The 13,103-nt window shown below is 31.9% G+C and overlaps 1 protein-coding gene across 1 annotated transcript; it reads right to left on the bottom strand.

Annotated features, from left to right (window-relative positions):
• Window positions 1-267: 267 nt before the first annotated feature.
• LOC140450026 (retinol dehydrogenase 12-like) lies at window positions 268-12,818 on the bottom strand. The gene is made up of 4 exons (XM_072543448.1): window positions 12,510-12,818; window positions 9,493-9,816; window positions 4,839-5,149; window positions 268-537 (listed from the first exon to the last, which is right to left on the bottom strand). The coding sequence occupies exons 1-4, from the start codon at window positions 12,637-12,639 to the stop codon at window positions 325-327; spliced, it is 978 nt and encodes a 325-aa protein (XP_072399549.1). The 5' UTR covers window positions 12,640-12,818; the 3' UTR covers window positions 268-324.
• Between the last annotated feature and the right edge of the window lie 285 nt (window positions 12,819-13,103).

Raw genomic sequence — 13,103 nt, 5'->3', positions numbered from 1 at the left:
GGTAGATGTATTACACTTTCATTCTAGATTATAAAGTTGTGTGAATTTAATCAGTGATGTATTATTTATTATTGCTACCATCATCTACATTGAAAGTCGGATTATGTCGTATAGTTCTTTCTCTCCCTCTCCCTCTCCCTCTCCCTCTCTCTCTCTCTCTCTCTCTCTCTCTCTCTCTCTTTATTTATCTCGTATTTGTTGTGTATACTATTTTTTTAGAATATCATAAAGAATGCTTTATAGAATATTATAAACATAATGTAAATAAAAACTTTCCAAACTTTATTATCACAAGTTTTTATTAAAAAATCAATATTTTTGATTCTACTGTAGCACTTTTTCACTCAATGTACATTCTTCGGGCTGCAATTTCACCAACGTCTTTGAAAGTTCAACCATTTCAGTACAAAGCTGCATGTCGTATGCTTGATACGGTAAAAATACTGAAATGCAGTCGATGAAAAATTTTCCACTCACATTTTTAAGGGATTTTTCACAAGCGACATGTATTGTTGTTTGAGCTCCTTCTTCGGCATTCTAAAAAGGGTAAATGAATTAATTAGAATAAATACACAAAATATTATAATTATTTTAAATATTATCAAAAATTTTATGTTTCGGTTTCTACTCAGGAAATCGTTCTCAGTGAAAATCAAAACGTTTTACTTTTGTAGTTAAAACGTAATTATCATTATAATCAATGCCTTAGACATGCCACAAGAAAGCTGTCTATAAAAACTTTATTATAGTTATATTACCTTATTATGTGTATCAGATTTCCTTTAGTTTTTGTTAACCGAGACTTTTGATAATGTTAGATAAATATGATCAAATGGCACAAACGTCAAGAAGATTGGTTTAGATATAATTTAGATTGGTTTATATACCTATATACAAAAAACACAAAGTGTCCATTAAAATGGGAACAAGAATTATAGGAGACTTCACCAGAAAATAAGGGCTCTTGCATGGTTGTTCCACATCTCCAACCCTATTCAAAATATACTTAGAGAAAGCCTTGACTACATTGAAAAGAAAATGCGAATGCATGGGAGTACCAGTACGAAACCGATAACTATATAAGTTAAGCTTTGCAGACGATCAAGTAGTAATTGTACAAGACCAAGAAGACCTCAGTTACATGATGAAGAAACTACAAGAAGAATATACCAAAGCTGGCCTTGATATTAACCTCGCGAAAACAGAGCGCCTATCTACAAGTGACGAAGGCATAGAAGATCTACAGATTGACAAAGTAACAATCAAAGGAAAGGAAAAATTCAAATACTTGGGGTTTATAATCAAGAAAAAGGCAACAACAGAGAAAGATGCATCCACTTAACTCAGTATAGTGGGATAGACATCTAGATATGAAGACAAAAACACAGATTTATAAAACATTAGTGCTAAGTATTATGACATATGGGGCTGAAAATTGGATTATAAACAAGAAAAAAAGCAGTAAGATAGTAGCAACAGAGATGAAATGCTTGCAAAGAGTAAAAATAATGAAAAGAAGAAGTAATGATATAATAAAGCAAAGAACATCAATAGAAACATACATACTAACACATATAAAACAAAAAAGACTAAAGTGGTATGGACATGTAAGAAAAACCAGCGACAGCAGATGGATAAAGAGATAAACCGAATGGAGTCCCATAGGAAGGAGAAAAGAGGACGGACCCCGAAGATCCTGAAGGAATGAAGTAGACGACGCCATGAGTAAGAGACGCCAAAAGATGGAGATTGGGACAACAGAGAGAGATGGAAACGGTTGAGCGGGGGAAGGCAGTGGATACTGTAGAATCCCTGCGTATACAGTGTAGGTAAAAGTTTATGGTCGGTATGGTAAAATTTAACAGGATATCTAACACAGATATAAAATCATATTTTCAGCGAATAGAGAAAGATAACAATCATATTTCCCCTTGGTCTCCCCTCTATATTTCTTATTGACGCCCATTGCTTATTAGTGAGACGATTAGTTCCGACCAGAGATATTTTACATCTCTGGTTCTGATCCTAATATACCTCAGAAACTAGAGGTGGGTCGTCGACATTTTACATATAGAAATAGTACCTACATTTACATTACACATTATAAAATCGCGAATCGTCTAAATTGACATTTAAAAACATAAGTTTTTTCACTTTTCTTTCTAACCGTGTTCTTCTTTTATTTAAAATTAAACCAGATTTTGAACATGTGTTCACAAGGAACATATTTTGTTACAATACTACAATATTTTATGAATATAGTGGTTAAGTTTGGATAAAAATGGCGATGGTTTTTTCCACCACTGTAATGGACAGTTCCAATCTTCGTTCGAATTTTTTTGTGGGTAATATATCATCAGACAAATACATGTCGACTTTTTTTATATCTCTCGATACAGGTGTATATTTAGATAAGTCATTATATAGACTTAAATCCAATTAATTCATCAAAAATACACCATGGACTTAAGTCATCTTTATCAGTTTCTTTTGCTTGTACTGGTTGATTTTCAATAGTACAATTTCTTTTTCTTTTTTTATAGAAGTAACCAGCTTCTTAACTCTTTCTTTAGTTATTTTACCTTCATTTTTATCAGAAAATCCCTGCATTTTAAATCATTATTTGTCATTTACGAATCTACGGTTCCTCATTAGTAAGCTAACTAGTTGATGGTTGATTCAAAAAAACTACGTTTTGTGTAGACGTAAACAGAGGAGCAACGAACACTTTACGTCGACGAGGACGATTAGTTGATCTGAGAGACTACTACAAAACTACGGTTAACGTTAAAAATAAAATAACTAAGTATTCTGATTAATGAATGAGTTTCAATTTACGTTTGATCTGCATTTTAGAAGGTGATTGATACTTCCATTAATAAAAATATTAGTTTAAAACAAAAGAAACAAATAGATATAGATTTACCAAACATATGCAAAGACTCGTTTCATCAGTTTTCCATAGTTGAAGAACGAGCTTTTAAAAAGTTTGCAGGGTGGATTCCTGGATATAAACTGCCAACAAGAAAAACTTTATTCATTACTTCTGGAATGTTATATCAAAACTGAGCAAATTATTAGCAAAATTATCACAAGTTGTTAAAGAAGTAGAAAATATCTGTAATACTACTGACCTCTGGACATCTTCAGTAACTGAGAGTTACATCGCATTAACAGGACAATATTTAACCGAAAATTTAGAATTTAAAACGGTTTTCTTAGGCTGCTGCCATTTTTGTGGAAACCATAATTCAGAAAACATCGCTTTTGAAATTAGTGAAATTATTAATCAGTGGGGTCTAAAACGAAAAGTACATTTTGCAGTAACTTATAATGCCTCAAATATGGTCAAAGCTATTAAATATGTTTTGGAATGAAAACATTTTAATTGTTTTGCTCATACGTTAAATTTATTGGTGGAGGACGCACTTAAATGCTGTCGTGTACAAATAGATAAAATAAAGAGTTTTTTTTTCGACAATTCGGCAAAAAACACATTTCAACAAAAGTACCTGATCTTCGGAAAGGCTATTAAATATCAATAACAACATAACAAAGTTCCCAAACGGCCAATCCAAGACGTGGAAACTAGGTAGAACTTCACCTATTACATGTTAAAAAGAATGACCGAGTTAGAAGAATCAATCCGTTCCACATTGGCATTAGTTAATACAGACTTAGACTTAGACCAAATCTAAATAATGAACACTGGATTATACACATGTATCGAGAGTCCATCACAATGGTGGAAAAACCATCGCCATGTATATCCTAACTTAACCACTATATTTACAAAATATTGTAAATGTGAACACATGTTCAAAATTTGATTTAATTTTAAATAAAAGAAGAACACGGTTAACAAGAAGTAAGGCAGAAAAACTTATGTTTTTAAATGTCAATTTAGACGATTCGCGATTTAATAATAACGTGTAATGTAAATGTAAATACGATTTACTATTTGTATTGTTTAGTTTATTTTTCAAGTTATAATAAATATATCCTTCATTAGTTTCTTTCACTTCAATAAATATACACATAAACGATAATATTCATTATGTTAGTTTATGTACTCGCTTATTTGAAACTACTGGTAACAATCAACTAGTTACTTGTTTACGAAAAACGATTCAGTTTAGTTAACGATAAAAATGTCAACGTCCCACCTTTAGTTCCTTAGTTATCACCTATCGAATACCGGTTCAGCTGTTGCTAAAATGGTATTGGTGTTGTAACACGACGTGGTCAAATAATTTTGTATGAAGCTTTTTTTATTGTTGGCGTTATAATCCCCTTTATTATTTTTATTGGAAATAAAGCACAATGTGACTTTAAAATAAGCTTATTTTGATGTTTAGATTTTTAAGTCGGAAATCGTACTTAACATACGAAACATTAATATATTTTATTTATATAAAACGATTTCCGAAGTGGAAATCAAAATGTCAAATAACACTTATTGTAAAGTAAAATTGTGGCATATTCCCAATAAAAAACAGTAAGCTGCCATTTAAATCAATTTCGCCCAAATTTGATTATCTTAGAACATTGTTCAAATGCTAAACAGACAACAGGTCAAATAAAACCAATAAGTTTGGCAACGTTGAATTTTCCCTTTTTTATTATTTCCACTCATGTATTTTCGGCGATATTTAAAGGGTGGACCTAATATACCTCTCTATTTTTAAACAGATATTTCTCACTCCATCTCACGTAAGGTCCATACCGACCATAAACTTTTACCTACACTGTATATACAAAACACATGGAAATAAGTAAAAGTAGTGACACAGAACTCTTAGTCTGTAAAAAAATATATCTGTTTAAATTAATATTACCTTTCCAAAAGTCAGTGTAAGAAACCCTAAAATCAACGGAAAAATAGATTTTTCAACTCTAAACGCTCGCAAGTAGATGGCGGATCGCACTCCTCCGGGATGAACACAATTTACAGTCACATTAGTTCCTTTCAGCTTCGTCGATAGATAACGAGCAAATAGTATCAAGCACAATTTTGAATTCAAGTATATGCGATGTTGTCTAGGATATTCTTTTGTTGGATTGAGGTCTTCGAGAGAAAATTTGGCGAAGTACGCTCCTATTGAAGAAGTGAATATTATGCGGCTCGGGGAAGATTTTTTCATGAGATCTGAAAATATTATATTTAAAGCATACATTTAAAAAACAAATGCAGAGCATTCACCCAAAATTGGATAAGTCCAAATTTGCAATTTTTGAGTTAAACCCTATTCATTTTACAAATTCCCAGTTGTCAATAGAAGCACGTGAAAGCCAAATAGGGTCGTACTGATGTGTAGGGATGGCGGTTTTTGACAAAACACCGGTTTTCGGTTATACCGGTTTTTTTTGCTTACGGTTTAACCTGGCGGTTATAACCGGCCAAAAAAACCGGTTTTTCCAAAAACCGGTTTTCGGTTTTTTTAATCCAATAGTTACAAAGTTACATTTACAATGCACTTTAGTTTGCGATACTTCATTCGACTCGATATCAATATGATCAAAATTAGAACTATCGAAAGAACATCAATATCAATATAAATAAAACACAATTTTTAATAAAACCATTTTATTCTATTAATTATTATATTTATTTATTATTTTATTATTAATTATGATTATGATTATTATTAAATATAATATAGCGTAAGATTAATATATACATATTGCAATAATATACAATAAAATGATATGAAGTAATATTTTAAGTAAAAAAGTATAGATTAGAAGGTTACAAATAGGTTATATTATATGAAATGGATTTAGCATTATGTTGGCCAGTATTTTTCATGAAGCCTATTAAGAAAAACTCGTTCATATAATATGTTGGTCGGTTAAGCGGCTTCTCTCATCTGACACAATATCATTCAATGATGACACAAGTCTCTCTGATGCCACCGAACTTCCGACCAACGACATGTATTTTTTTAGCTATAAAAGCCAAGCCTGGCATACAGGTTCTGTTCTGATCCCAGAATGAAAACGGATCACTTTGCAGCAAAGGCCGCTGCAGATATAGAGTCAGTTCATTTGAAAAAGAACTTTGAATCTGTGTGTCCTGAGAACTTGAACTAAAACCACTGTTCACCAACTCCAGATCGTGTGAAGACCAAAAAGGGTTTGATTTTAAACTCACTTTGGCTTCTTCATTCTGGAAGGAGCAGGAAGGATAAAGTTTTCCGATTTCGGTAAGTTACGTCCTAACTTCCGAGCCTAAATTGGATGTGACTGTCTCTGCTATATACCGATTCAGATATACTTTTTTAAACCTCGGGTCCGTGATTGTACCATGGCAAAGCAGGGGATTTCGTAAAAGCCTAGTGTCCCTCTCTTGAAGGCTAGTTATAAGCTTTTGGTATAACTTTTGAGCTGTACTAAGGTTTGGCTTGAGGTTTCTTAAAAATCTTTCGATAATAGACACAAGGGAGATAACAAGGCTAGCAGTAATGTACTGGGAATTCGAGATCTCCTTTGTGGCCTCATCGAAAGGCGATAAAATGCTTACAATTTCAGTGATTAGTTTTATATCTGAATCAGAAATCATCCTTGGTGCTTTTTTAATCGAGGGATCTGCCAATATTGCAGCTATATATGGGGACATTAGTGTAAATTTTTTAAGCATATGGTAGACAGAATTCCATCTGGTTGTAGTCAGATGCAGAGAGCAGTAAACCAAAATTATTATACTACTGCTCAACAGAGAGCGCTAAAATAATTCAGGTTCTATTGTCAATGAATGTAATGAGAGTAGAATATAATATGCAATTATTGTATTCAATTAATGATGCAAATTTAATTTACCATTTAAAAATATAATCCTCTAAAATACCCACCAATTTTCCTCTCCTCCCAAACACAAAAAATTCCCCACCCCAACCATTTCAACTTATAAAAAATTTCTCAGACTCTTTCAAATGGGATTTAAAAAAAAATAATATCAACATAAATATTTTACTTAAAAATAAATTGAATAATGCAATTCATCTTTTATTTTTACTACCATCAAAAAAAAATTATCATGTATTACTTTTAACACGTTTGTATATTTGTATAATAGGTACATTTTAACTCATTTAATACTTCCTGTATGTGTGTATCGTTTTGAAAACGTAGGGAAATCCTTGGAGATTCGTATTCGTAATCGGTAATTCGATATTTATAGTCAGAACATTATTTTTGGTAATCAGAAACAACTAGAAACAACCATTCACCCACTTTCAATGTCAAGAGTCAAGTGTGAAAAATAGATGATGTAAAAGATCACTTCTTATGTAAATATTATGATTACAAATACCTTTTCAACGAAATATTATAATAAAACTTAATTGTTTCTGGCTGATGAGAGTTTGCACTTTCAGTTTGCTTCTGTATTTATAAAATAAAATAAAATTTGAATTATGGTTTCGTTTGGAATAATTACTTTAAAATAATAATTATGATTGGGACCCAAAAAAATACCTAACCTAATCATAATCACCGTAAAAACCTAATAACCGGTTTTTACTTTAAAAATAAAAAACCGGTTATAACCGGGACAAAAAAACAACCGATAAAACCGGTTATTGCGAAGTAAAAAAACCGGTAGGTTTTTCCCATCCCTACTGATGTGTATCGTATGATTTTTAAAAATATTTACTTTTGAAACTGTTAGTGTAAGAATTTCTTGAAATTTAATCATTATATCACAATTAAACTAAACTCTAAAAAATAACACGACCAGTAAATAACTTAACAATAACTATAACCAGTGGAATATATTTTTAGTTATCCAAGTTATCCAAGACTACAACAAAGCTAAAAAAGGTGTAGATTACAGTGACCAAACGGCAGCGTATTATTCTTCCTTACGAAAAGTTCTTAAGTGGTATCGTAAGGTAGTCTTCGAACTAATCTCTGGTGCTACAATAATCAACAGCTGGATTATTCATAATAAAACAAACATCGAAAAAAAGATACCAATGCTAATATTTCGTGAACAGTTAGCATTACAACTTTCAAATCAAAATGAGTGTATTTCTGAAACCAACTTATCAAAACGAAAACATTGTCTGCAACGAGAAGAAGGTTCTGGTAGAAAACGTAGACGAAATTGTATTGATTGTTACAAGAAGTTGAGACAGACTATCAAAAGTAAGGAAGCTGACAAGAAGGTGACCAAAGTAAACACTTTTTGTGACATTGCGAAAATAACCCGGCTTTGTGCTTAACTTGTTTTAATGATAGACATATCTAATTATTAATTACTATTTTAATTATTATATATTTTTGTACACTTTAATATTACTTCAAATAAAAATTGATCATTTTATTTATTTTTTAAAAGTAAAATATTTCAAATTGCCACATAAGTATCAGTATATTTTTTATATACCGTAAATACTTTACCGGACATCGGAATCTGGTGCTATGTCTGCCAGAAATGGATTAGAATGTTTACTATGAGATGGCAGTGTTAGATTCAAGGTAATTTCAAATACAAAGTCACAGAAACCGTTTATTTATAGATATGTTTACCAGACCAATAGGTCTGGTATCGTCCGAACAGTAGACAGTGTTACCAGATACGGGGATCTGGTAACGTCAGTAAATGTTACTGACAAATTTAATGCCATCGTGAACGTGTTAACGATAATTTTCACGAAAATAAAGCAAAAGTTGTTAATTGCAAAAATTAATATGGTTTTTTAGGGCTGTTATAGCTTTTAATTTACCGCTAATTATTATATGACCTAAGTTAAGTAACGAACATTTTAAAGGTATTTATCCGCATAAAAAATTCAATTGCTTTAGAGAGACAATAACAAAAGAACTAGTTTCTCAAAATTGGTTAAATTGGACTTATCAACTTTTGCGTGAATGCTCTTCAAATAGAATTGTTGTAGACAAACAATAATATCAATGCAGCACCCTTTCACTTTCTTTTACCAAAATTTAATCAAATTGTATTTTTTAAGAAAATCAAAGAAAATTATTATGCTTACAATGAAAAGGTGTCTCTAACAGCATATTCTTTTTACATGAAGCCCTAATTCCAGCTTCTTCAATTACAATTAAATTACGAAGCCGTGTCATATCACTTTTGAAGTTCCTTAGTTCTAAGACATGTGTCCTCTTCCTAAATTCCTTTACCTTGGATTATTAGCTACAAGATGCGTTATCTTTCTCCATGTCTTTTCCATCTAAACATTATCATTTTCGTTTTCATTCTAAAGTTATTGTCTGATTTATAGTAATAATTCCATTTTTAGAGATACTCTATTCGTCTCCTACTAAACTTTTTCTTCGGGCATTCCCCGATTTTATTTTAAATTCCCTTCAGTTATTCCTGCTATTTCCCTACAAATTTTTAATTTAAAAAGAATCATCTTTGGTATAGACAGAATAAAATTTAGCAAAGAAAGAAGAGGCCACCCATCTAATTTTAAATCTACAATAATATATTAATAAATAAAAAAAATGAGATTATATATTTACCTAACAGTAAAAATGTAAGAAGAAAATGTCCCAAATAGTTAACTTGCATTGTAATCTGTATGCCATCATCAGTATGGATCAATTTATTAGAAGCTATTCCTGCGTTCATGATCAATATATCCAATCTTGGCTCCGTTCGTAGCACATTCTCAGCGAATTTTCTTACCGAAGCTAGAGATCCTAGATCTATTACTTTGGATATGACGTTATGGTTAGTGGTTTCATCGATTATTTTTTGCCTTGATACTGAAGAATCGTCTTTATCGGCGATTATCACTCTGCAGCCACGTGATGCAAGGGCTAGAGCTGTTTCGTAGCCGACACCTTAAACAAGAAAGTTGTTCGTGAGGTTTGTGATGTTTTATCATCTCAGAATATTCCTTTAATTATTGTAGGTAGCTTGAAAAGAAAAAATAATATAGATTCATGATATTGCAGATTGTCAAATAAATGTCAAAGGCAGAATACATATATTTATAACTCTCAAAAAATACTCAATATTAATTAAAATTAAAGTAGTTTTTAACCCTTTAAACCACAAGTTTATTAAAATGAACTTTTTTTCGAAGTTTTTTCAGATAATATTTTAGCATTCTATAGTTAGTAAATCAGTTACTAGATTTTAAATATAATTTGGTTTTTTCTATTAAAAAAAATGCTGGTCAACCATTGTACCAGTGTTCAATCAAGGAATAATTTTCATGCTAGTTTCTCTGGTACATCTTCTTCTTCAGGTGCCATCTCCGCTACGGAGGTTGGCAATCATCATAGCTATTTTAATTTTTGAGGCAGTAGCTCTAAATATTTGTTTTGAGCTGCATCCAAACCATTCTCTCAGGTTCTTGAGCCATGAAATTCGTCTTCTTCCGATGCTTCTTCTGCCATCTATCTTTCCTTGCATTATGAGTCGCAGGATGCCATACTTCTCGCCCCGCATCACATGTCCGAGATACTGTAGCTTTCTTTTTTAATTGTAAGTTCAACTTCCTTCTCTTTACCTATTCTTCTCAGTACTTCATTGTTCGTAACTCTATCTACCCAGGAAACCCTCATAATCTCTGGTACATAAGGTGTACCAAATGATAAAAAGTGTATCAATAATAGGTATAGGACTTTAAATAATACAAAAATTTTGCACAATATTATAATAAACAAACAAAAATATAATAATAAAAAATAATAGTTCAGGCACCTGAATAATATGGTTTAAATCAATCCAAGCATAAAGCCAATCTACAGTCTAAGCATTCTATATTACTGCGTTTCTGTAATCCTATTTTTGAGCACCGCTGGCATCGTCTTCGCGTGGTTTTCTGCGGCAAATGACCAACATTTTGAAAATACTCCATGTTCAATGGCCTCCCAATTTTTTTTTCTCGTGGAAAAATCATTTATAAGATTGACAGCCAATTTGGTTTTATATTCAAGGTGAGATATTGCTTTTTTTCTACTCTTACTTTGCCTAAGGGATTTTTTTAAAAAGTATATAAGAATTTACTATGGATACGTCAAAAAAGGTAATAAAATAACTACATCCACCATCGACGACTTTTCCAAGCTACTAAGTATGTGGTGCAATTCGTTGGTCAAACCGATCAACACTGCCCATATACATATTGTAGTCTACAATAGCTTGAGGACAGCGGATATTTTCTTGTTCTTCAGTTTTTGATGTTCTCAAAACAAAACCAGTTTCTGCATAATTATGCATATTGCTGAATACGGTCATAGATTTTGAGCCACAATTCTTCCATTTACTTATAGTAATATCATTGCAGACAACTCCATCAATTTCACCATTTTCATTTTTCTGTCATCTCCTAAATATGTATTTAGAAAATATTTTCGTGTTTGTCTACTGTTTCACAACCAAAATGACCCCAGTTTTGACTGGATTTACAAATTGATGGTAAAATAGTATGAAACAGAGCTAGGAGTACAGATATACAACGTAGGTGCACGGTGGAGACATCAAGGGCTGGGTAAGAAATAAAAGAGTAGAATGGAACGATCATCTACACCAAATAAGAACAAATAGAGTAGTAAAGCCGGCAAGAGACGGTTCCCCAATAGAAGACGATCAGTAAGAAGACCAGAAAAACGATGGAATGACAACTTATTGGAGACACATTGAAAAACAGACAGAGTTATGTCTACATAAAAAGTAGAAGAAGAAGAAGAAGAAGAACTTGATACCGTATTTGCGAGGCTTCTGTGAAATATACATTTGAAAGAAATATCGTCCTCTGAAACCTATAAGCATTTTGTCAAACAGGTATATTTGTCTATAGAATCACGTGTTTCGCAGTTTTTTATAAATTCATTAAACACACATGAGATAGCTGCAGTAAAGTTTCTTTTTTACGTTCATTTCTGTCGTGTAGTTATTCCAGGATATTCATGTATTCATCAGGGAGTTTGTTACTGGCTAAGGTCAGCTATTTAGTGGGAAGGAAAGGTTTTCTTTTGGGAAATCTGATGAATACATTACCAAGGAATGAGCAGAGGTAGTTTTAATGATATTTTGGGATCTGAAGTTTTGGCCACGAATGGTTTTGATTGTATAACTACTGCTGGGAGAGGAGAGCCTCTCATTAATGAGCTGGATGTTCGATAATTGATGTGTGACGGTGAAGGGGTAGTTGGGGCATTTGTAGTTTACTGGATTTTCCGTTCCAAATCCAGCAATTGTTGTATAAGGCCGTGATTGAACATGGCGTATATATTAGTCCTATATTTAATCACGGGTCTAATGAATGTTTTGGCGTAGTTTGCCAAAAAATGACAATTTAAATATTTATTTGAATTTCTTACACAGCACCTCGCTCCTTACAGGTTAAGACAACTCATTTTCTCTATTATTCTATAATGAAATTAGGGCGAGCATACCCGTTATTTATATTAGTTGATAGATATACATTCAGCAGTTTTTTATTATAATAAAGGGATAGAGGACGGACAAAAACAGAAAATAAGTTAAAAGAAAAGGAATAATTTGTAAAATACTGTAATCATACCTGAGTTTCCGCCAGTAATAATGGCAGTTTTCCCTATCAAACATGTTTTGCTGTAACACCTTCCACATGTCAGCTTACAGAACACAAATAGGCACAAAAAGAATAATATGATGTATTCGTAGAAAAACATGGTTTCTACAGCGGTATCGATGCTTTATGACCCGGATAATGTTTAATAAAGGTTTATTAGTCAATGACTCGTACAATTTCATGTAAAAGTACAGAATGTCTCAATAATAAATCTTTTTTATATTTGATCGATTCGTAATTGAACTACTGTGGCTATAAATTAAAACCAGACGTCTTATATAAAATACTGTCATGCTTTAAGTGTTACCTACATTTATTCTTGAGTTAATCAACAGTTGTTTACAGATAAGAGCTTTTACAATAATTAGATGAAAAATTTCGCAATAATTATTTTATCCAAAATTATGCAAATAATATTCAGGTCCATATAAAAACAATTTGTCATAAAAATCGATAATAATGTAAAATTATCATCCATCCATCCATCGAGAATTTCTGATCCATGCACTGAAAGAGTTTAATATTCCAACTCAACTCATTAACATCATAAAAGAAACACTTAAA

Source organism: Diabrotica undecimpunctata, chromosome 9, assembly GCF_040954645.1.
Source record: "Diabrotica undecimpunctata isolate CICGRU chromosome 9, icDiaUnde3, whole genome shotgun sequence".
Lineage (NCBI taxonomy): Eukaryota > Metazoa > Arthropoda > Insecta > Coleoptera > Chrysomelidae > Diabrotica > Diabrotica undecimpunctata.
The sequence above is the reverse complement of the archived record's forward strand: the minus strand, read 5'-3'. Positions and strand labels throughout refer to the sequence as shown.